Genomic DNA, 26,221 nt, shown 5'->3' on the forward strand with positions numbered 1-26,221 from the left:
CTGAAAGAAATATAGATGAACTTTTGGCCTTTGTTTTAAGGCCTTAATCCCAGAGTGGTTCTCTTCTGCCATGGTCTGCAATAAAATATGTGAGAACTTGTTTCATAAAATCTTATTTAAAAGACTGAATCAAGAAGATAAGCTCACTAACTAACCAATGCTCCCTTCCCAGTTTCTGACTTGAGATTTCATTTTGATGAAATTTGTATGAATCTTGACTAGAAAGTGAACCAGTTTTCTCCACGAATTTCCCTAGATAATGATTTCATAGATTATTAGGGGAATTTTACTATCACTTGGAACCATATTTTCAGAACAACGGCATTAAACCTCTAACATATCTTTCTTGATTTCTAATTAAAAGCTAAGTTTTATCAACATCTCTTTATCCAACAATTAGTGTAGGAATCGTCACTTTGGATGTTGACCAAGAATTAACACACTCCAATCAGGAATTCAGAACGTTTATTGCAAGAGCTGAATAATTGTAAATAACGTAGAACTGGCAAAGCAGTAACAAGGATAATTGTTTAGATATTTATTCTGTCAAAGTCATCAAACACCCCTCACAAACCCACAAAAATGTACTGCAATAAGCAATGCACCCCTACCCATTATTTCCCATTATACTGTGGAAAAATGTGAATTGCTATTTACAAAGTAATTTTATTTTTGGTAACAAATTAACTATCAGATTAGCAAACCTTTTTTTTATTTTATTTTTTCGCTTTTAAACTGATGTTGAACCGTGGCATTAAGATAACTTTCACTTCTTTCAATAAAGACAATTTGTTGCATGCTATTTATTTGTTTAAATCATCTGTCATGCCTTAACAAAAACCTCCTAAGAATGTTCAAATTTGGATTTGTTTGCACGTGCAACTGAGATCTTATTAACATTAGTTGTCACTCTGTTGCTTTGACCTAAGTGACGAGATGCTGGTACCTGCCAGGCATTGACCAATTATGATAACAAACAGTTAAACAGCAATAATTAGAGATTTATCCCTTTATTTCCCCCAACTAGCCTACCTGGAGAATGTTCTGTTACATCATGAAGGCACAACACATTAAATATTTTGTGGCTATGGTCTAACACTTGTGTTACAACAACATTATTGTATATGAGGATCAACACAAACTCGGCCATTTCAACAAACTTGTAGACACACATTTGCCCAATTTAAACTATTTTCAAATAGTAATTTTTCTTTAATATATGCTAATTTTGATACATTAGTTTTTCATGAGTGACAAGTACAGGATATTATATCACTTTCTGAACAATAATTCTTTCACTTAATACTACGAATTAAGTGATTTGCTTTTGCCTACTTTGCAAATAAGAATGTAAAGAAAATAGGTTCTGAATTTCCAAGCTTTTACAGAAATCATTTTTTATATAAAGTTTTTTACTTTTGAGCTTTATGTTATACAGAATCTCGGCATTATAAGCTATCATAAAGGAAGCAAGATTCCAGAACCTTTTTCAAAAAGCAAGTGTTTGAGATCCTTGGAACAATGTGTGTCAAGACAGACTACTAACGCAGAAACACCTCACTAAAAGAAACAACAAAATAATGACAGAGGCAAATGAAAAAAAAAAAAGGAAAGAAGCAACCATAAAACACAGAATTATGCTACACATTTTTTAGGTGAACATTATAAGTACACAAAAGTTGTTAATAATAACTTGCTTCTATTTACAAATACTTTAACACTGACTTACAAGTGTCCACTAACGTTGTTAACAGCACAATAGGTTTAATGCTTATCTTTTTAAGTTTTATTTGAAGTATAATGTCAAGTATAGCAGTCCCAGCACAAATCAATGACAAAAAGAGCACAATTCTCTACCTGGATATATTTGTCAGTCATTCTAATCCATGGAACTTTCTTACTCTCCAAATGCACATTCTATTGTTCATAGCAGCAGTCCAGGGTCAAAATAAAATGCAATGAAAGAAAAACAGAACATTTGCACAATGGAGAGATCTCTGGAGAGTTTAACCAATTCTAGTAAACAAGATCACATGGCTAATAGAACTATCCTCTCTTATGCTGTAAAACATAGTTTCCTCCATGGTGCTAACACAAAGTTATGAAAATCCCTGCTATAAGGGGCATAGTTGTAGAGATCTATTGAATACATAAAGCTCTGACACACACAGTATTAGCATGTCTATTTAGATTAAAGTTATTAGGTCCCATACAGCCTTTTTTTAAAATTTTGTATTTTTAGAGTTGGTGTTCCTTCGGACTCTCCATAGCACCTCCTGGTTGCTTATAAGACTTCAGATTGGCCAGAGGAATGTCTGTCATGTGGCTGCCATTGTTGAAATGGCCTTCATTGGAGCCATACTGCTTCCGGTCGTTGAACTGGTTCCTGTTGCTGTCTTCTTTCCAGGCTCTGGTAAGGGTGTGCCCATTCACAAGCTTGTCCTTCTTGACCCATTCTTTCTGAGGTGCAAAAGTTGAGAGAGGAGATTTGGGGTGTTGATATGGACCTAAGCCAGGAGGCATCCAGCAATTATCAGAGTGGCCCAAAACCAAGCACTCTTGAGTGCACATCTCTGTAGCTTCAGCTAATCCTCGGGGGCCCAGAGGCCCATCTGCAGAGGACAAGAGACAGAGAAAATAAGAGAAGAAAATGGTTAGAATTTTTCATTTAAAATTATCCACTAGAGAAAAAGTGCATTAGCGATCTCATTTCTCATGAAAAGTATATTAAGTTAAACAATTCAAAGATTTTGCTGTCTCTATTGATTTAAGAATAACATAGAAGGAATCAAGTTTCTTGTTACTGAGGCAAGAATTATCTTTTCTTCATTAAGCCTTTGTTTATATCCAGAAAAAAACAAAACAAAACAAAAAACCAGAAACATAGGTAATAGACACATAGGTACGCAGACAGATATGGGCAAACAGATATACCCATGTGTATGGTAGATGGGAACATGGGCCCCTTATCATGCTCCAATTCTCCCTCCCACTCTGTGGGAATATAGGGAAGGCCATCTTAGGTGGACTGTGAGACCCTGGGAACCTGGTCAGCAACTTGGTCTAAGAAAGGCCACAGAGAAACTGTGAGGCTGGATTGTAAACAGCTAATGTTTTGATCTTACACAATTTGCACACCTGCACCTGCTCCTCCCCCTGCATTCCCTGTGTTTCTCTGTAAAACTTAGTAATTTTTCTTTAATATATGCTAATTTTGATACATTAGTTTTTCATGAGTGACAAGTACAGGATATTATATCACTTTCTGAACAATAATTCTTTCACTTAATACTACGAATTAAGTGATTTGCTTTTGCCTACTTTGCAAATAAGAATGTAAAGAAAATAGGTTCTGAATTTCCAAGCTTTTACAGAAATCATTTTTTATATAAAGTTTTTTACTTTTGAGCTTTATGTTATACAGAATCTCGGCATTATAAGCTATCATAAAGGAAGCAAGATTCCAGAACCTTTTTCAAAAAGCAAGTGTTTGAGATCCTTGGAACAATGTGTGTCAAGACAGACTACTAACGCAGAAACACCTCACTAAAAGAAACAACAAAATAATGACAGAGGCAAATGAAAAAAAAAAAAGGAAAGAAGCAACCATAAAACACAGAATTATGCTACACATTTTTTAGGTGAACATTATAAGTACACAAAAGTTGTTAATAATAACTTGCTTCTATTTACAAATACTTTAACACTGACTTACAAGTGTCCACTAACGTTGTTAACAGCACAATAGGTTTAATGCTTATCTTTTTAAGTTTTATTTGAAGTATAATGTCAAGTATAGCAGTCCCAGCACAAATCAATGACAAAAAGAGCACAATTCTCTACCTGGATATATTTGTCAGTCATTCTAATCCATGGAACTTTCTTACTCTCCAAATGCACATTCTATTGTTCATAGCAGCAGTCCAGGGTCAAAATAAAATGCAATGAAAGAAAAACAGAACATTTGCACAATGGAGAGATCTCTGGAGAGTTTAACCAATTCTAGTAAACAAGATCACATGGCTAATAGAACTATCCTCTCTTATGCTGTAAAACATAGTTTCCTCCATGGTGCTAACACAAAGTTATGAAAATCCCTGCTATAAGGGGCATAGTTGTAGAGATCTATTGAATACATAAAGCTCTGACACACACAGTATTAGCATGTCTATTTAGATTAAAGTTATTAGGTCCCATACAGCCTTTTTTTAAAATTTTGTATTTTTAGAGTTGGTGTTCCTTCGGACTCTCCATAGCACCTCCTGGTTGCTTATAAGACTTCAGATTGGCCAGAGGAATGTCTGTCATGTGGCTGCCATTGTTGAAATGGCCTTCATTGGAGCCATACTGCTTCCGGTCGTTGAACTGGTTCCTGTTGCTGTCTTCTTTCCAGGCTCTGGTAAGGGTGTGCCCATTCACAAGCTTGTCCTTCTTGACCCATTCTTTCTGAGGTGCAAAAGTTGAGAGAGGAGATTTGGGGTGTTGATATGGACCTAAGCCAGGAGGCATCCAGCAATTATCAGAGTGGCCCAAAACCAAGCACTCTTGAGTGCACATCTCTGTAGCTTCAGCTAATCCTCGGGGGCCCAGAGGCCCATCTGCAGAGGACAAGAGACAGAGAAAATAAGAGAAGAAAATGGTTAGAATTTTTCATTTAAAATTATCCACTAGAGAAAAAGTGCATTAGCGATCTCATTTCTCATGAAAAGTATATTAAGTTAAACAATTCAAAGATTTTGCTGTCTCTATTGATTTAAGAATAACATAGAAGGAATCAAGTTTCTTGTTACTGAGGCAAGAATTATCTTTTCTTCATTAAGCCTTTGTTTATATCCAGAAAAAAACAAAACAAAACAAAAAACCAGAAACATAGGTAATAGACACATAGGTACGCAGACAGATATGGGCAAACAGATATACCCATGTGTATGGTAGATGGGAACATGGGCCCCTTATCATGCTCCAATTCTCCCTCCCACTCTGTGGGAATATAGGGAAGGCCATCTTAGGTGGACTGTGAGACCCTGGGAACCTGGTCAGCAACTTGGTCTAAGAAAGGCCACAGAGAAACTGTGAGGCTGGATTGTAAACAGCTAATGTTTTGATCTTACACAATTTGCACACCTGCACCTGCTCCTCCCCCTGCATTCCCTGTGTTTCTCTGTAAAACTTCGGCTATAAAACTTTGTCTTGGGAAAGTCTGGGTCTGGATGGCAGCAAAACAATAGCACCAGTGGGCTGCCCAGATGGGACTTAGCAGGACAACTTCACTGGTGGCAGCAGGTGCTGCGGCGACCTTCACAGGTCAGCCGTCTATGGTGCACACGTAAGTCCTAATATCCCCATGTCTTTCGCAGTCAGTCTCTGGGTTATTTCTTTGAAATCCACAAACAATACTCTGAGGTTTTCTGGAACCTCAGCACTTTGCATAACACCTTGATGTATGATTTCTGATCAAGTCTTTATGTGGCATATGTATTATTACAGATTTATCTCCTAATTCTTTTTTTTTAACTTTTTAAAAAAAATATATTTTATTGATTTTTTACAGAGAGGAAGGGAGAGGGATAGAGAGTTAGAAACATCGATCAGCTGCCTCCTGCACACCCCCTACTGGGGATGTGCCCACAACCAAGGTACATGCCCTTCACCGGAATCGAACCTGGGACCTTTCAGTCTGCAGGCCGACACTCTATCCACTGAGCCAAACCGGTTACGGCTATCTCCTAATTCTTAACATAAAGCTCATAGTTATGATAGATTATGAAAAATAGAAATTTTATGTGCAATGTTGCAGAATATGTAAGTACTACAACTCCATGAAAATAAAATTAAAAAGCACTACTTAAAATGTATTATTAAAAAAAATACTCTAAATAAATAAATAAATACTCTAAATGGCTATATATAGTGCTTTTCCATGTGAATATTTGTTTTTATAAATGAAATCACATGAAAATAATTTTGCAACATTTAAAAAATTTAAATGATTGTTTTAAAGAATACTTTCACTATAGTTATTACTAAAGGCAGCTGGTCAATGAAAGCATTCTGAAATTCAAATAAGTAAAGAAGCCATTTGATTCTGAAGCCAGCATTTGCTTCCTTCTGAGTTTAACCTATTTTCAAGATTTGCAATGTACAAAACTATAGCTAAGTTGCAAATTGTATCACATGGAGTCTAATATTCAGGGGCAAAAGTTATCATAGATATTTCTCTTTTATTTTTTTTCTAGCAGGCAATCTAGAACAAACATTTTGACCGTGATTTCAAAAGTAAACTCTTTTGTGATTGTGCAAAAAGATATCAGCCTATTTACTGAATAACAACAGCCAAACAGTTAAGGAAAACACTACTTTTTGTTGTTATTTTTTTTCTCCCTTGATTAAACAGTCAAGTGATAAGTGATAGCTTGGAAATTAGGAATTGATTTTACGAATGAGGTTAAGTGGATAGGTAAGAAAGCCTGAGGCATGAAGCAATTTGAAAAGCAGAGTCATCAGAATAAAAGTGTAGAAGAAAATGGAGACTACATACTAGCAAGGTTGCCTAATGAACAATTAAAATAACTGAAGAATTGAAATGTAGATACATCTCTGTAGCTTCAGCTAATCCTCGGGGGCCCAGAGGCCCATCTGCAGAGGACAAGAGACAGAGAAAATAAGAGAAGAAAATGGTTAGAATTTTTCATTTAAAATTATCCACTAGAGAAAAAGTGCATTAGCGATCTCATTTCTCATGAAAAGTATATTAAGTTAAACAATTCAAAGATTTTGCTGTCTCTATTGATTTAAGAATAACATAGAAGGAATCAAGTTTCTTGTTACTGAGGCAAGAATTATCTTTTCTTCATTAAGCCTTTGTTTATATCCAGAAAAAACAAAACAAAAAACCAGAAACATAGGTAATAGACACATAGGTACACAGACAGATATGGGCAAACAGATATACCCATGTGTATGGTAGATGGGAACATGGGCCCCTTATCATGCTCCAATTCTCCCTCCCACTCTGTGGGAATATAGGGAAGGCCATCTTAGGTGGACTGTGAGACCCTGGGAACCTGGTCAGCAACTTGGTCTAAGAAAGGCCACAGAGAAACTGTGAGGCTGGATTGTAAACAGCTAATGTTTTGATCTTACACAATTTGCACACCTGCACCTGCTCCTCCCCCTGCATTCCCTGTGTTTCTCTGTAAAACTTCGGCTATAAAACTTTGTCTTGGGAAAGTCTGGGTCTGGATGGCAGCAAAACAATAGCACCAGTGGGCTGCCCAGATGGGACTTAGCAGGACAACTTCACTGGTGGCAGCAGGTGCTGCGGCGACCTTCACAGGTCAGCCGTCTATGGTGCACACGTAAGTCCTAATATCCCCATGTCTTTCGCAGTCAGTCTCTGGGTTATTTCTTTGAAATCCACAAACAATACTCTGAGGTTTTCTGGAACCTCAGCACTTTGCATAACACCTTGATGTATGATTTCTGATCAAGTCTTTACGTGGCATATGTATTATTACAGATTTATCTCCTAATTATTTTTTTTAACTTTTTTTAAAAAATATATTTTATTGCCGAAACCGGTTTTGTGGCATATGTATTATTACAGATTTATCTCCTAATTCTTTTTTTTTAACTTTTTAAAAAAAATATATTTTATTGATTTTTTACACCGTGATTTCAAAAGTAAACTCTTTTGTGATTGTGCAAAAAGATATCAGCCTATTTACTGAATAACAACAGCCAAACAGTTAAGGAAAACACTACTTTTTGTTGTTATTTTTTTTCTCCCTTGATTAAACAGTCAAGTGATAAGTGATAGCTTGGAAATTAGGAATTGATTTTACGAATGAGGTTAAGTGGATAGGTAAGAAAGCCTGAGGCATGAAGCAATTTGAAAAGCAGAGTCATCAGAATAAAAGTGTAGAAGAAAATGGAGACTACATACTAGCAAGGTTGCCTAATGAACAATTAAAATAACTGAAGAATTGAAATGTAGATTTTGCAAAAACCCATGTTAGCACTACTACTGTTTTTAAGTGCACTATAATTGTAGGGGTTTTATTATATTATCATCTACTTGTTTTAATAATATTTAGTTCTTTCTTGCATGTTAAACGACACCTACTGTGTTAGGCAATAGTTCATAGCAAATACCTGAGATCACAAAACACAGGCGACATCAGAATGGATACTGGATGTGAAAAAAAAAGTGGCTAAAATGTACTTGCCTACACACTCAAATTTTAGTCATTTTCAAATCTAAAATATGCTCTGTAGAACAATCTTAAAATTCCTTCCCATCTGACTGGTATTCCCATTCCCTCAAAAGCAAACAGTTTTATTTTGTTTAAATACATGTTTATTACTTAAAACTATTTCTCTCATAAATCTCCAATGATTACTTACTTCCTGGGATATTTAATTGAAAACTTCTCTATGAGCCTTTCTTTGACCTCTGAATTCTGCCCACACTTTAAAAGTTTGATCCAATTTCTCTCTTTTAGGGTTGCTTTTGTGTGCTCAGTGACTCTATCTAACAGAGTTGCCCCAACCAATCCACCCTCCTCACATTTTTAAAAGTTTGATCCAATTTCTCCCTTTTAGGGTTGCTTTTGTGTGCTCAGTGACTCTATCCAACCGAGCTAACAGAGTTGCCCCAACCAATCCACCCTCCTCACATTAGGATCACAGGCTTAGAAGATGCTTTTCACCTGGCCTGTTTTCATTTCATTACTTACTCTTTCAAGGGTCAACTTGTTTCCCACATACCACACAAGCTTCCAAACTCTACCAATTCATGTCTCATCTGTACCTGGAGGATTTCCACAGACCTTCCCTCATTGATGAATAACGAATTTCCTATTTGAGCTTCCTCAGCTCTTAGCTTAATGACATTTCCTCTTTTGGGGATGAGAGGCTCTGTACATTTACGAATACCTGTTTTTATTTTTTTTCTCTCCTGACTGGATTTAAAATCCATTAATGGAAAAAGATGACTTATCAGTCTTCTGATTCCTCATAGTCCTAAGCAATAATGATGGTCTATGAATAATGTTGTCAGTTAAAATCTTATGAGATTGAGAATGTACTGAAAAATTATTACAGACATCGTCCCCTTAAAAGCAGACCTTATATAATTATAATAGAAGATGCTGATTTCACAAACATCAAACCAAATGCTTCCTTAACAACAAATCTCTGCCTAGCAATACTTTGTGACAATTAATAAAATAATTATTTAACTTCTCTTAAATATATTTGCTCCTTTCTAGACATCAATGGAGATAACGTAGTTAATAGCCAATTTGATATGCAATATATATTGAGGCCAAATCTTAATCTTTACTTTTCTAGAACCCTAATAAGTATTTATTTTCTTGTTAATATCTCCAAAGGGAGGAAAAAATAACTTTTCAGCTGATAGAATCAGGTTTTAACTGAGTTCATAAAAAAAAAGACAGGATAGAGGATATGCGAAGTTATTTTTAATATAGCCTTATCCAACATGCATTGCCCTCTTATTAAATAAAGAAATAAGACCCAAGGATTGAGAATAATGTTTGTACCCTTATAAGTATATGTGGGCCCTAAGTCTTCAGCACTGAGTACACAATTTAACAAAGTGTATATGTTTTTATTTTTAGAACTGGTAACTTTTATTTATTCTATGAATATTTACTGAGCATGTACTATATCTGACACTGTGACAGGCATCAAATATATAACAGTGAACAAAACAGATGTCAACACTATCCTCATGGAGCTTTCGGGCTATCCTGGGAAACAAATAATTGCTTTAAAAGTAGTGAACTGAAAGGGGAGAAAAGGGTGTCATTGGGAAGGAATGGGAAGCAATTAACAGATTTAGGGAGGCATGTCCCTATGCCAGGTAACAGATGGTCTTTGTTTGTTCCAAGCTATTTCATGTCTACTGTTTTCTAAAAGTTCTTATAGATAATTGACAATTTAAAACATGTATGGTTAAAATTTCTGTGTACTATTCAAAATCAACTTGCAAAAGTTGAGCTTCTGTCCATTAAATAATATTAATTGCTCTGTGAAAATTGAACTTACTATGATTCATTTATGTAAATTAATTTAGGTACTTTTGATAAAGTCTATCAATAAGTTTCTAAAAGTTCGGTAGATTCTTAGGTAAGTCTTTTAGGTACCCGTACCCGATTGTTGTATAAGATTTAAAGGTCCATCAAAAGGTGGGAAATGACACAGTGACACTCAGATGACAGCCAGAAGTCTTTAGAGTTTCAGAAGAGGAAAGGATCCCAGGCCGTGCTATATTGGGGGTTGTACCAGGAAGAGCATAACAGCAAGGTGGAATTGTAGGGGCAGCTTCTGTGTGACAAGTAGGGTTGGGTTAGCTAGGTTCCTAGGGCTCTCTGTGAATTGACTAATTTTAGTAATGTCTCAGACTACAGGGCATAAGGGCTGTCCCAAGTCAACTGGTACCTGACCTCTGGACAATCATGGTGGGTGCATAGCGACCTAGGAGTTTGAGAGCTATGGACAGGAGTTGGTGAGGTATGGACTTACTCAAGTAGGGAAACTGACCAACCTCTTGCCAGGGCCTCAGACCTGGGACAACAGTGTAACTTTTTAAATTTTTTTTAAAAAAATAAAAAAAAATCAATAAGCTAATTGGTTATGTCCTTGAAAATGCGAGTTGTATTGTTGAAAAATATATTCTGCATTATGCTTTGGTAAATTTTTATTTTGGGACATAACATTAAACAGAGAAAAGTTTCATTTTTTTTTAAATTTTAATTTGGCCCTACATATCACTCCTAGTAGTTGCCTGATATTAAAATTTAAAATAATGAGTTTTATTTAGGGAAATAATAATACTTGCAAGTTGCCTTCTATAACGTCTGTTTGTGAATTGGTAAAAAGAAAAAAAAAATATTTTTTGGTGATGAATTGTTAAAAAGAGCATAGTCATTCCACTGGTTCCCTAAAATAGTCCCTGTCCTTTAAAAGTTTATAATCTGAAACATACTAAACACTGAATCGTTTCCAATTTGTTTTTCTCATTATTAGAACCAATAAATGAAATTTTTAGGCCTTTTTTAAAGAAGAAAAATATTCTTTAAAAAGCATTGATATTGCCCTGACTGGTTTGGCTCAGTGGATAGAGCGTCGGCCTGCGGACTGAAGAGTCCCGGGTTCAATTCCAGCCAAGGGCATGTACCTCTTTTGCGGGCACATCCCCAATAGGGCTGTGCAGGAGGCAGCTGACTGATGTTTCTCTCTCATCGATGTTTCTGGCTCTCTATCCCTCTCCCTTCCTCTCTGTAAAAAATCAATAAAATATATATTTTTTTAAAAAAACATTGATATTGAGGTCTGGCTGGTGTTCTGAGTGGTTAGAGCATCAGCTCGCTGGCCAAGGGGTTGCAGGTTCAATCCCCAGCCCTAGTGGTGGCATGTGTGGAGGCAACCAATCCATGCGTCTCTCTCACATCAATGTTTCTCTCTCTCTCTTTCCCTCTCCTTCCTCCCTTTGCTCTATCTGAAAATAAATGGAAAAATATCCCTGGGAAAGAAAAGCATTGATATTGAATATTGTCAATTTCCAAAATATGATTAAAATAATCTATGATTTCCCATAAAATACATAGAATTTAAAATATCTGGAAATTTTGACTAACACTGCAAAATGTATATGCGATACACTATTTTTATCTTTAGTATATAATTACTTTTAATGTTCTCACTATAAGTAATGATATTGATAAAGAACTATATTTATTTTCCATTTGTACATTTTCTCAATAAACATTTATTGAATATATCACATGCATCACATGTATCAGAGACTGTGCTAGATTCTTAATAATTATCTTGAGACCTTAAGCATGTGAGAATGCTCATGTGTGTGTTTTTCCTATTTCTCCAATTTTTTTTTCATATATTTTACAGTGTCCTATTTGTTCTACATCATACAATATCTATTTAGAATCCAGATCAGGATTCCAAACTGCTTTTCAATAATTTTAGCATTACTTCAATTTGTTTTCTTCCTCTTAAAAGTAATTAATACCCCATCATGTTTTCTTCTTAACACTAAAACATTTAATGATTTTTTTTCTAAACCTAAATTATTTGTTCCCTTTCACAATCTGCAATCCGTGAGTTTGGTTATCATTGCTGATTTCTGAATGTATAAAGACACGAGTACTGATAAAATTGTACAAGCCATCTGTCTCTGCATTAAAATGTTGACAGCAAAAACAAAAGCACATATAAAAAGCTTCTTGAGAGATGTCTCAGTTAATATTTATATCAAGTTTCAATGTAGTTCCCTCTCCATCTTTGCACAACTCACCTTCTCACTCAAAACCTAAGAGAATACTTTTCCTATAGTTTAGGCAACAGCTGTCAGAGAGCTGCTTGAACTGCTAACTTTTAAAGATGCGGTTTAAAATGTGAAACAATCCAAGTTAATGGCTTTCCAGCTATACTTAAATGGTAGGACACTTGAGTGAGCCTTGATCTCATTTTATTACACCCACAAGCAGATCTGTTACTTCATTGATTAACTCACTACCGTAATTACAAGTAGCTTCTGGCCTGTTGACCACCTACTTTTCAACCTGATGACTTGAAACCCTTTAATTCCAAAGCTAGAAACTGATACTTTAAAAGAAAAAATTATGAGACCTTCCGATGCATGGTTAGGTTTCATACTACATAAAGGGTTAGCCTTTCATGTGAATGAATTTTCCTTAGAATTTTTATTGTTGGGTAAAATAAGACTAAACAGGCTGCCAAAATTGAATTATAATATATGTCGTTTTTATATCATGTTAGATCAAACTTATCACATCTCAATTTTTCATTTTGTTCAACTTTTATTATAAAAATATACCTCTTGCATGCAAAACATAACTGATTGTCATATTATAATGGCCTTTTTTGTGATAACCTATAGCACTATTTTTATGCAAAATTTGTTCTTAAGTTCCAATTTTGCTGTATTTTCCCAAGATATTACCTTAGCATAAGTACAGTGTGCAAAGAAGTTGTGCATCACTAAACGCTTTAAATTGAAAGATACATTCACTGATTTAGATTCACTGAAGCAGTTTCCCTGCTATTTAGGCACAGTGATAAAATGTCTTTTAAAATGTAGACCTTTATTCTATAATTTTGCTTTGCAATTGCTGTTCTTAATATACAAAAAAAATCATATTTGTTCTATGCTTTAATCAACCTTCCTATAATAAGATTTCAGGGAAAAAATATTCTCAAGCACTACATTTTAAGTTTATTTTAGTATCTCTAGGAGATAAATACAAAATATATATTTAGTATTTTTACTAGCTCATTTTCATTCTTAGTTTATTTTTATTTTTTTTAAGACAAGGTGTAACTGCATAACAGTTTCTTATAATTTCTGTGGATTATCTTAAATGGGAAGCTAATGCTAAATATTTATGTAAATCTAGAGGGGCCTGAAAAAAATGTCAAGAAAATTCACTTGGTAGGCACCCATACTTTCCACTATTCCATCATCATTTTCTATACTTATTGAACAGTTTCTATTACATATCAAATTAATTCATTTGTTTCCAGTCTAAATATGTAAAATTTAATTTCAAATATGAGTTGGCATGATAAACAGAGGATATTGGTAAGCATTGCCCACATTTGCTTTTGATATTTCATTTCTATTCAGATCACATTATACTATGCCCAATTCACACTTATAAATCAATGTTACATGGGCATAAATATTAGTTATCATTCTGCTCTTATTACATATACTGAAAAGTATGTAAATTTTAGTGCCATTGTCACTCAGATTTTTATATAAAATAATAAAGTGTAATTATGTGAACAGTCTAAATTTAAAAATAGATCTGGCAAATTTAGTATCCTTACAAAAAATGTTTTCCATTTATCATTCCATAATTTTACTTTGATCATATGTTAGGTTCAAGAGATTTTTGCATAAAATATTTAAAATCAGAACCAACCCAGAAATCTCGAGTCATATAATCATCATAGCTACCTCAAATAGGAAAGTAGATTCAAACCAATTAGCATGGACTTTGTGAAAATAATTTTAGATTCCCTGGCTCTTAGACTCTCATCTAGAAATTGAGAGTAAAAGACTAGATTTTGATGCATGACCCCTACCATCCTCTTATTTTTTAACTAAACATCACTGTGGTTTGTCAGAGATAATATAACTTTTCAATGTTATATTTGTTTTATTAAGACAGGAAAAAGAAATTATAAAGCAATTGTTCCTGTAGATTATACTATTACTTAGGTCATGATTAGGTTTGAATGAGAAACTATATTTAGACCAATATTTATATTTCTAAATCTAAGTAAACACCTACTAGTTTAATCAGGACTTTACATTCCAGCTCGTATCTAAATACAACATTGTGAATGCATCTGTAGTCACCTTGAGAAATGAATGCAAAAAAACAACACCAGCAGGATTTGACAAAACCTTGGTTAACAAGTAAACAAGGATTAAATGTTTTGCACGTTCCTCATACAGATTTCTGTCCTTGGTCACGGATGAAAAGTCAACATTTGCAGATGGACACAGTCCAAACACAATAACACGTGGCCAGGCCAAGCAGCAGATTCTCTGCTGGGCAGGATATTGCTATTTGGACAGACGTGATAACTCACAAGAAATGAAGAACACTTCCATATAAATCTTTCCCTTTATTCTGCATGACATGAACATCAGCTGCGTTTTTCTCATCTGCTAAAGTTAACTGCCGAAAAGAAAATGATTTTTGATAACTGTATTTATTCAGCATTAGTATTTGACCTTGCAATCAATTGAATGGCAGTGGTCTAAGGAGATAGGCTTTCATTGATTATTTAAATTGACTTCCAGATTTGGACCAAATTGCTTGATGTGAACTCCTTATTTGCATTTTTGTATATCATATGTACTTTCTTTTATGGATTACCATTTCTTTTAATCATATTTGAGATCTTCCATTTAAAACTTTTTTATAGACTGACATTTCCTGAATTATTCTCCATTTCTTGAAATTTGCATTATTTCTCAAAAAAATAAAAAAAAATGATGCACAAGTTTTAGGAGCAAATCTAAGGTGTTAAGGAATGCAGTATTCTTTACAAATTATTTTCAGGCTTAAATTCAAGTTAAAAATGAAGTGACATATAATCATTAGTCCTCTTTAACTCTGTTTCTCATCTAAGACCAGGCCAATAGTACACAGTATTGTGAAGTAGTTTGCTTTTACACAATATTTACTGTTTCCCATATTTCAGGTATATTTAATTAGAATAAGAGAAGAAATAAACTGGTGAAGTTAATTTTCATTTTCCCAGTGTTCTCTGATAATTTTCACCTGGGACACATAACCACAGCCTTATTCCTCTCCTAGTCTCTGGGCTAGAGATTCTATTTCTCAAGGTCTTCAGAGGGCCATAGAGATTGTTCCTAGGTGATTAAAACATTGGAAAAGTTGGGGAAAATATTTCACTTATCCCCCAAATTAATTATTGAAAGATTTAATAATTTATATATTCTAAAAGTTGTCTGAAGGATTGTGTTTTAAAAGGAATAAAATATTGCCCTGGACAGGTGGCTCAGTTATTTGGAGTGTCATCCCATGCACCAAAATGTTACAGGTTTGATTTCTGCTTAGGGCAAGTATAGGAGGTAACTGATAGATGTTTCTCTCTCACATCCATGTTTCTCTCTCTCTCAAAACTCAATGAAGCATATTCTTTGGTGAGGATTAAAAAAAAAGAGATTATTGTGTGGGACTAGCATAATCAACATAATCATATGTATCCTTGAAAAGCAAGGTGTTTCCTCCAGCTGGTAGCAGAAGGGAGCTCAGATTCCAAGCACAAAAAGATTCTGTGAGTTGTTGCTGACTTTGAAGATGGAAAGGATCTGAGAGCAACCTTTAATTAGGTACTAAGAGCAACTGCTACTGGGCAGCCAGCATGACAACCGGGATCTCAGTCCCACAACCACAAGGAACTGAATTTTACCAAAAGCCTGACAAACTGGAAAATGGGTTCTTCCTCAGTCTTCAGAGAAGATGCTTAGCTGATACTTTGAGAAACTCTAAGTATCGGGAGCCCACTTGGATTTCTGAGGTAATAGGTGTGTACAGGAACTCAGAGATGCAATATGGTTCCAACAGCAAAGGCATCTGGGCAATGTTAGACTACATGTTTAACCCTCTGCGACTATTTAACTCTGTCACTTCAGGTTTAGCTGACTACCCAGGAGACTGAAATGCCACCCAAGATAAACATCATGTCCCCAGGAAGGAGGTTAATGAATGTATAGAGTGTGATAACTGCCTAATATTATCTGTGAACTTAGGAAAGCATTGTTCTTTCTGGTGGTCTGTGTGACTACCCACCATATGCTTTTACTGTTAACCCTCTATGAAAAGGGCTACTGAGCTTGGAGGAGTGTGGATTCTTCCCGGCTGGCCAGCACTGGAAGCAGCCGCTTTGCCCATGTAAGTTTCTCCTATTGAAGCTCTTAGGGCCCTGACTGGTTTGGCTCAGTGGATAGAGTGTTGGTCTACGGACTAAGGGGTCCCTGGTTCGATTCTGGTCAAGGGCATGTACCTTGGTTGCGGGCACATCCCCAGTAGGGAGTGTGCAGGAGGCAGCTGAATCGATGTTTCTCTCTCATTGATGTTTCTAACTCTCTATCCCTCTCCCTTCCTCTCTGTAAAAAAATCAATAAAATATATTGTAAAAAAAAAAGCTCTTAGGGATTTGAATAAGGTTGCATGTCAGTTCTTTGGAATTGATCTTGAATTTAGGCTTTGGGACTTTCCCCCAACAGATGAGAAACGAGATAACACATATTTGTGGCTATAAGCTGCTGATTTTACTCCAGTTACACAATCAATCAGCATGTTCTTTAGTCTATTTACTTCCCTGCAAGCCCATCAGCCCAAGTCACTACTATTTCCTAACAGATTTCCCTTCTTCTGCTCTTTTGATATATCCTGTTCTCCAGTTGATAACTAGAGGCATATATTTATTATTTATTTTTAAATTTATCTTTATTGTTGAAAGTATTACAGATGTCTCCTTTTTCCCCCCATTGACCTCCTCCATCCTGCACCCACCGCCCCCCCAGGGTTTCATCACACTAATATATTTATTAATTTTAAGTATATAGCAAATACACTTATAGTTTTCTATTGCTGCTGTAAAAAATTACCACAAACTTAGTGCCTTAAAACAGCACAAATGTATATTCTCTTATAGTTCCAGGGCTCAAGTCTGATATAAATTGTACTGGGTTAAAGTGAAGTTATCAACAGCAATGGTTCATTTTGGAAATTGTGAGGGATCAATTCTCTTCTTTTTTCAGTTTCTAGAAGCTATCCATATTCCTGGGCTTCTGTGTCCTTTCTCCATATTCCAAGCACATTAATCTGCACTTTTCTTATCACATCACCTCCTCTAACTTTTCCTGAATTCTTCTCAAAGGACCATTGTGATTACATTGTAGCCATGTGGATAATCCAGGGTAATCTCCTTATAGCAAAATCCTTAATTTAATCACATCTGCAAAGTTCCTTTTGCCAAATAAGATAACATAGTCACATGTTCTGAAGAGTAGGATGTGCATATATTTGGGAACTATGCAACCTAAGGCAACTTTTAAAGCGGACCACCTCACTCCTCTGCTTCCAATTACATCAGAGTAATAGCCACACTTCTCCATGGCTCAGAGAGTGTCACATGATCTGGCTCCTGCCCAACTTTCTGATGGTATACCCTCCAGCTTCTCTCCCTTATCCCACTTTATTGCCCCTGTTCTGCTACAGTGACTTTCTTCCTGTGTCTCAAACTCACCGAGATTAAGGAAGTCTCAGGGCCTGTACATTTGCTGTTATTTGTACCTGGACTATCCTTCTCATTGGCCTTAGAGCAGCGGTTCTCAACCTATGGGTCGCGACCCCTTTGGGGGGCAAACGATCCTTTCACAGGGATCGCCTAAGACCATCGGAAAACACATATATAATTACATATTATTTTTGTGATTAATCACTATGCTTTAATTATGTTCAATTTGTAACAATGAAATTGGGGGTCACCACAACATGAGGAACTGTATTAAAGGGTCGAGGCATTAGGAAGGTTGAGAACCACTGCCTTAGAGTAACCTAGTCTCTAACTTCAGTTAGCTATATCCTCAAATTCAATTCCTCATAGACACATTTCTTGACCACCTTATAAAGACAAATAATATGTTCTTTCTACTCACTCTCCATCCCCTTATCTAGCTGTATTTTTCTTGATAGCACTTATTACTACCTGGCACACTATATTTATTTGTTAACCATTTAGCTCTTACCCTAGAATGTAAGCACCACAAAGCCATGTAATCTGTTTTGTTTTGCTTTTAATAACTGTATCCTCAATACCTGTTACCATGACCTGGAACCTCATAAATAATTACTAGATATATTTTGAAAGAAAAAATAAAGTTTGTGCTGAGCCCCAAGTTAGTGGGCTAACATTAAAAAAAATAACCCACAAAAACAAACAAACAAAAGACTATGTAAAACATTATGTGACACTTTATATTAAAAACAGGTAATTATCAGTCCTTATCTGTACATAAAAAACACTGCAAAGAGCACATAGCATAAACTTTCACTAAGATAATATGTGTTAACTTTGGAGTTGAAGCAAGTAGGAATTTCCCAAAGTGATACATAACTAGATTATGTTTGGAGAGCAAAATTTGGTGAGCAAAATTCTTGGTGAACAAAATTTGACCTTGTCTTCTGAGGGATTGCCTTTTTCCTTCCTCTGGGTTATTTTAATAATTTCTTTGGAGGAGTTACTTCCTATATCCCACCAAACTACTTAACTTCCATTCCAGGAAGTTAATAATTCAGAAAGTTCATAATTCCTTTAACCAGTAGAGTTCTTTTTATTTTTTTATTGTTTATTCTTTATCAGTTAAGGTATTACACATGTGTCCTTATCCTCCCATTATCCCCCCACCCCCACAGCTTGTGCCCTCACCCCCCTAGTGTCTGTTTCCATTGGTTATGCTTATATGCATGCATGCAAGTCCTTCGGTTGATCTCTCCCCTTTCCCCCCACCCTCCCCTGTCTTCCCTCTGAGGTTTGATGGTCTGATTGATGCTTTTCTGTCTCTGGATCTATTTTTGTTCAGCAGTTTATGTTGTTCATTATATTTCACAAATGAGTGAGATCATGTGATATTTATCTTTCTCTGACTGGCTTATTTAGCTTAGCATAATGCTCTCCAGGTCCATCCATGCTGTTGCGAATGGTAGGAGTTCCTTTCTTTTTACAGCAACATAGTATTCCATTGTGTAGATCAGTGGTTCTCAACCTTCCTACTGCCGTGACCCTTTAATATAGTTCCTCATGTTGTGGTGACCCCCAAGTCTTAGGCGACCCCTGTGAAAGGGTCGTTCGACCCCCAAAGGGGTCGCAACCCACAAGTTGAGAACCGCTGGTATAGATGTATCACAGTTTTTTAATCCACTCATTTGCTGATGGGCACATAGGCTGTTTCCAAATCTTAGCTATTATAAATTGTGCTGCTATGAACATAGGGGTGGATATGTCCTTTCTGATTGGTATTTCTAATTTTGGGGATATATTCCTAGAAGTGGGATCACTGGATCAAATGGGAGCTCACTTTTTAGTTTTAGAGTTCTTAGCTTATTTTTAAAAATATTTTTGATTTTAGAGAGAGAGAGAGAGAGGAAGTGAGAGGAAGAGAGAGAAACATCAATGAGAGAGAAGCATCCATTGGCTGCCTCTTACAAGCCCCATACTGGAGATTGAGCTCACAACTCAGGCATGTGGCCTGACTGGGAATCTTACTAGAAACCTTTTGATGCTTGAAATGATACTCAACCAACTGAGCACACCAGCCAGGGTAACCAACAGAGCTCTTTAGATGTCTTCAGAAGTTCAGATTCATAGGGTACATAACAAAATATTTAAATCCTGAAGACATCAAAGTAATTTTTAGCAATTATTCTGAAACAGAGTTCTAATGAGATACAGATAACTGTGCAGGATTTAGCCCCTTCTGGTACAGGTATGCTCAGGTAATGGAAAAATATTTAGAAAAAAAAAATCAAGTTGATTAGGAAATGTATTAAAAACTTAAAGTCATTTAGACTCTCTTTAGATATAGTGGCTTGCAACTATAAGAGATAAAGTACTTTTCACAAATTTAAGGGGAAAAGGTGATTTTAAAGAGGCTAATATGCCACATTAGCTTACATATAGAATGCCACAGTGAAATTAATTCCTTTAACTCAGTTGTATATAAAGAAAAACTACTCTAAAAAAGCAAGGTTATAATGTTATATTTTGAAAGAATCTCCTAAGTGAACTGTTGAAAATGCCAGTACTTTATTATTGAAAATAGCCTGTGTAATAGAGCATTGTGCAGAGAAATCTTGCCCTCTCAGGGTGATGCATAGGATTACCCATTCCAGCCTAAAATGTATGTTTATCTCAGAACACACCTTGTAAATCCAGAGGAATTAATTAATATAAGTCTTTGAAGATAAATTTGTCTCTTAAAATAATAAATATTGCATGTGAATTTTATATCTATATAAATTTTGTTGAGATTTTCTGCAATATCTCCTGTGCTATCCATTGCCAGAGAATATAGTTTTTCACTGTAGTATTTCACTATTTTATTGGTAGTTGACCATAAGTCCCAACTATTCAATAAATATTGTCACATTTGCCATTAAAATTATTAATCATCATTATAAAATTGTATTATGAAACATGACTAGTTTATTATTTTTCTAAGATATAAATATTGTATTGCATCATCAATATACTCTTAACATTTAACCAAAGACTTACATTTTTTCAAGATTAAGCTGTGTTTACATTCAAAGTCTTAGGCAAACCAGTATTACTCTCAGAATAAAATTTCTTAGTGAATGTAAGAATATAAAACAGGGAAGATGCACTGCCATTTTTTCTATACCTAAAAAAAATAAATAAATTCTTGGTAAGCAAAATCTGACCTTATCTTCAGAGGGGTTGTCATTTTTCTTCCTCTGGGTTATTTTAATAATTTCTTTGGAGGAGTTACTGCTAATGACATTTGCTTCCCATCTAGTCTGCTGTCCTTTTGCAATTAATATATTTTTATTATCTTCCAATCTGTCTCATCAAAATGACCTATCTCTTGGGTATAATTGGTGGTAGTCTACTGTGATAAGCTCATTAATCTTACACGTTAGTGACCAAAATGCTAAGTGTTATCCTTTGGAAGGATGTCTACACGCAGTAAGAGCTTTATAGAGCTGCTTCAATACAAATACATGAACGCCTGAGGCATGATGGCAGCTGAATGTGACTTTGAAGTAGTGAAAGCTTTGAGGCATCCATCAGATCACAATGTGAAAATATGCCTCCCCATGAGTTGGCATAGCTTGGGTACCTTTCAATGTCCTGGCATGTAAGAGATGACACTCAAAAGGATTCATTGAAAAGAGTTTAATGAGGGGATTCTTTAAGGAACATCAACTGAGGAAAGTGAACAAGTAAGGAGTGGAGAGGGAGGAAATGAACTAAAAAAGTAGAAAAAAATATGTCGACTCCGAGCCCTAAAGGATAAGGAAAGGGGAGGGCTCATGTGCCTGGAATCTAGAAAAAACTATGAAGAATCAAAAGAATATCTGCAAGGAACCAGAGAATGAGTAGGGAAGATAACTTGTAATACAAAATATAAGAGCAAATGTGAAAAAAAATTGTTTTTGTTTTTCTAGAAATCAACATATATAAAACCAATAAATATCCTCTGGGGTAACCTTGCAATTGGAATCTAAATTTTCAAGGTCACCTCCTGCTAACCCAGACAAGTGTGACTGATTTGGAAGCAATACTCTTAACATAAGTCATATGTAAGCCAATTATTTGAATATTGACTCAGAATAAATATAATAAAAATTCAGAACAGCCTTATAAGTTGATGTTAAGAGAACTAGTGAGAATGAGTGAAATTATTTCAGTGTCTTTTTAAATATTTTAGTAAAAAATTTTGAAATGCTGAATTTTATAAACTCACCAAACACCATGCTCTTTGTATACATAGATTATTATGGATTAACTAACATAATTTATCTTCACTGGAAGTAAATATTATTAGTAATTTATAAATTTCAATTTCTGTGTTGTTGTTGTTGTTTTTACTTCATATGGGACAGTATGGTTAAAACACCAAATTCCTGGTACAGATCTTGTGTTGAACTCTGTGCCTCAGTCTACCAGATCAATAAAAGTACAAGACAGCTGGCCCTTGCCAAATATTATCAATACTGCTAAGGATGCCAGTTTATTTCTCTCTAATAGATGTGAACTGCACAGTGAACCTTTGCTTTTTAATCTAGATGACAGTCAAAGGTTTCAAGATCTGTGAACCCTTGGCAAGATTTATAAGTTAAGTTGTCGTCTAGAACAATTGATATGGCTTTTATCCAAAATCTATCACTAAGAGTATTTTTTAAAATATATTTTATTGATTTTTTACAGAGAGAAAGGAGAGGGATAGAGAGTTAGAAACATCGATGAGAGAGAAACATTGATCAGCTGCCTCCTGCACACTCCCTACTGGGGATGTGCCCGCAACCAAGGTACATGCCCTTGACCAGACTCGAACCTGGGACCCTTGAGTCCGCAGGCTGACGCTCTATCCACTGAGCCAAACCGGTTAGGGAAAGAGTATTTTTTATCTGTCTGAAATATGCCCAAATGTTCTTCCCTGTCAGAATGAACTGTAATAGAACTCCAAAAAATAGCATATTTTACTATCAAGTATAACTAATAAATTAGTTGGTGTTAGTACTTGGGAAATATGTATGTATATTAGTCCATCTACCCATAATTTCTTTGTCTTAGAGTTACCAAGTTGACAGTAGTATTATTTTAGTCAATATAACTATATTACGTTGGTATTAATTACATTCTTCAAGCCTCATTTTACAGAAAGATGACATAGATGAGAGAAGATGAAATGGTGTTATAGGATTAAATAGATGATTTAAGATCACATATTGCTTGAACATTCTCCCTTGAAGCAATGTGACCGAAACAAATTTCTTCCTCCTTCAGAATGTTTTTCATTAAGTCAAAATCATTGCTTTCTGGTAATTATTCTTACAACCACTAAAATATATTTTCCGTTTAGTTCAGTGGTTCTCAACCTTCCTAATGCCGCGACCCTTTAATACAGTTCCTCACGTTGTGGTGACCCCCAACCATAAAATTATTTTCGTTACTACTTCATAACTGTAATTTTGCTACTGTAAACAATATGTAATTATATATGTGTTTTCCGATGGTCTTAGGCGACCCCTGTGAAAGGGTCGTTCAACCCCCAAAGGGGTCGCGACCCACAGGTTGAGAACCGCTGGTGGAGTTCAATACTAGTTGCCCAGTGCATGAATTCGTGCACAGGTGGGGTCTGGCCGGCAGGGCCCCATCAGGGCGGATTGGGTTGGGCCTATCTGGAGGAGAGGAGATGGTGGGAGGTTGGCTGGTTGCCTTGCCTGGATTGTAGCCCAATCAGGGCCCCCAATCAGGGCCCAGCCGGCTGGGGGAAGGGGCCAGGGCCCCAATCAGGGCAGATCGGGTTGGGCCTATCTGGAGGAGAGGAGATGGTGGGAGGTTGGCTGGTTGCCTTGCCTGGATTGTAGCCCAATCAGGGCCCCCAATCAGGGCCCAGCCGGCTGGGGGAAGGGGCCACGGGCAATTGGCTGGTGGGCCCCACCTCTGATTGGGTTTGGGGGGCTGATAAGGGTCGGGGCTGGCCATGGGGAGGGGCTGTGGGCTGATCAGGGTGGTGGGGGCCCATCGGAGGCCTGGCCAGATGGGGGGAGGGGCTGCAGTTGGCTGACAAGCCCCGCCACCTATTGGGTGGGGGGTGTGATCAGGGGTAGGGCGGCCAGAGGGAGGGACTGCAGGAGGTTGGCCATCCAGCCCTGCCCCCTAATGAGGTGGGGGTTGCAATCATGGGCGGGCTGGCCAGAGGGAGGGGCTGCAGGCCTATTGTGGTCAGGCGGGCTGATTGGGGCCAGCTGGGGGAGGAAGGGGTGGCATTTGGCCAGCAGGCCCCACTCTTGATCAGGGTGGGAGAGTCCGATCAGAGGCAGGCTGGCAGGGGGAGGGGCCTCGAGGTTGGCCGCTGGTCCCACCCCCTGATTGGGCCGGTTCATTGGCCACAGTGGGCATCATAGTGACTGGTTGTTAGGTTGTTATGGCCATTGCAGTAGCTGCCTTTTTATATGTATAGATGCTACAACCACCTTATGCAGACCTAAAGACACATACCTGATGTTGCTATGCTTGCTACATGGTCATGTCTGATTGGGCTCCTGAAATGAACTATAATAAATATACTAGTGATTACAAACTGCTCTTCAAGTTCTATGGTATAAAGTTGAAGAAAGTCAAAGTCATGAACCAGGAGACCTACCGAAGGTTTTCCTCAGATACAGGGTATTAATTTGCCATTAGATTTTCCTGCTTGTGATAAAATATTCAAAGATTTTTTAAAAAAATCTGCTTTTTGTAGGAGGTGAAGGACTGATATTCCAATTAATTTTAAAACATGAACTGGAAAGTACAACTGTGAAATATAGTTTTTTAAATATAAAAGTCAGTTTTTTGAAGTTGGTATCTAGGTGACTGAGCAGAGATGAAGGTTGACGAGATACTGACAATATTTTTGTATTTCTATAAAATATTTGTGGTTAGTGGTCAGCACTGCTATTTCAAGATCTAATGCTGTTTGAAAGTGTGCTGTTTGGCTGGCTGCCTATCCAAGAACCTTTTGAATCCCTAAGATGGTCAGGTCAATTCATGAAATTCAAAGCAGTTTTAATTTGTCTGTTTAATTAAAATGGTTATTACACATGAGCATATTGTGTTTGTAAATATATAGAACATTAATTTAAAAAAACTTGTTATCTCTAATTGCTACACGACAAGGTAAGCAATCTTTATGTGTGTTGTGTGAACCCTTATAAGATTAAAAATAACTATTTAGTGTTTTCTCCTTGCAGGCTGCTCAAAGTCTCTTCACTGTAGCTCACTATGGGGTGTTTTCTTTCTTGTTATCTTTTATGCATTTCTGCTCTAATTTAACATCTCAATGTCTTTTGTACCTAGCTATATTCCAGGACTGCAAAGTAACAGCCTCACCAACTATTAATAGATCCGAATCATAAGTGAGACTGATATAATGACCCAAATTGCATTAACAGATCCATATATTATAGTTTGGGGAGCATCAATTGTGTGGTTATCGTTGTTATTTGGAATGGATTTTAAATTAGTGTCACATTATTTTTGCTGTTTTTCTGAAGGATATGCTGGATTTATAAAAACAAAAATTCTTTCCAGGAGAATACATTCCAGGATCATAATATTCGAGTACCAATCAAAATGCACCAATGGAATGGAGGAGGCCAAGCCAATTCCATTACTTCTGCTTATCTCAATGGCAGGTGTGAATTAACCTGTGCTCATTTTGGCTGAGGTGATCAGTATTGATTGTGAAAATGGCCCCATCTCAGTTTGTCATATATGGACACTGTCTCGGGATTTAAAGGCATGAATAAAAAACCTGACAGATCTGAGTGCAACTTGAGTGGCGGCACTTAGTGAGTTTTAGAGACTGGATTTGAGGTAAGCGGCAATCTGTCCCTGTTTATGATTTACCACCTTATTCTGACACATCTTTTTTCGCGCCATCTGCTTCCTTCATATCATTAGAGAACAAGGCACAGGGCACATTTCCTCTGTTCATTTAACAGCATACTTGTTACTGACTACATGCAGACAGTCCTTATTAATTCAAGAACTTGTATTTTTAGATAGGAAAGTGTGCTATGTGGATATTGAATATTCTATGCTCTAGCAACAAATAACATGAGTTTCCTGAAGGACGTCCAATGATTTCATAATTAGTATTTAGTGGACATTTTAGTTTCATTTGCATATGCACATATCTACACTAATAAAAGAGAAACATGGTAATTGGCGTACGACCGCTACCCTTTTCATTGGCTAATCAGTGAGTATATGCAAATTAACTGTCAGCCAAGATGGCAGCCGGCAGCCAGGCACTGAAGCGAGCACGAGGCTTGCTTGCTGCAGACTCCAACGTTCCCCGCCT

The 26,221-nt window shown here is 36.4% G+C and overlaps 1 protein-coding gene across 1 annotated transcript in view; it reads right to left on the bottom strand.

Moving 5' to 3' along the window:
* Positions 1 to 3,223: 3,223 nt before the first annotated feature.
* The window catches only part of LOC106728213 (protocadherin-9-like), a 339,470-nt gene continuing 316,472 nt past the window's right edge, over positions 3,224 to 26,221 (bottom strand). Inside the window, exon 3 of the mRNA XM_014549716.1 lies at positions 3,224 to 4,598. Within this exon, the coding sequence (XP_014405202.1) occupies positions 4,225 to 4,598 (374 nt within the window). The 3' untranslated portion in view covers positions 3,224 to 4,224. The remainder of the gene's footprint in view (positions 4,599 to 26,221) is intronic.

Source organism: Myotis brandtii, unplaced genomic scaffold, assembly GCF_000412655.1.
Source record: "Myotis brandtii unplaced genomic scaffold, ASM41265v1 scaffold567, whole genome shotgun sequence".
Lineage (NCBI taxonomy): Eukaryota > Metazoa > Chordata > Mammalia > Chiroptera > Vespertilionidae > Myotis > Myotis brandtii.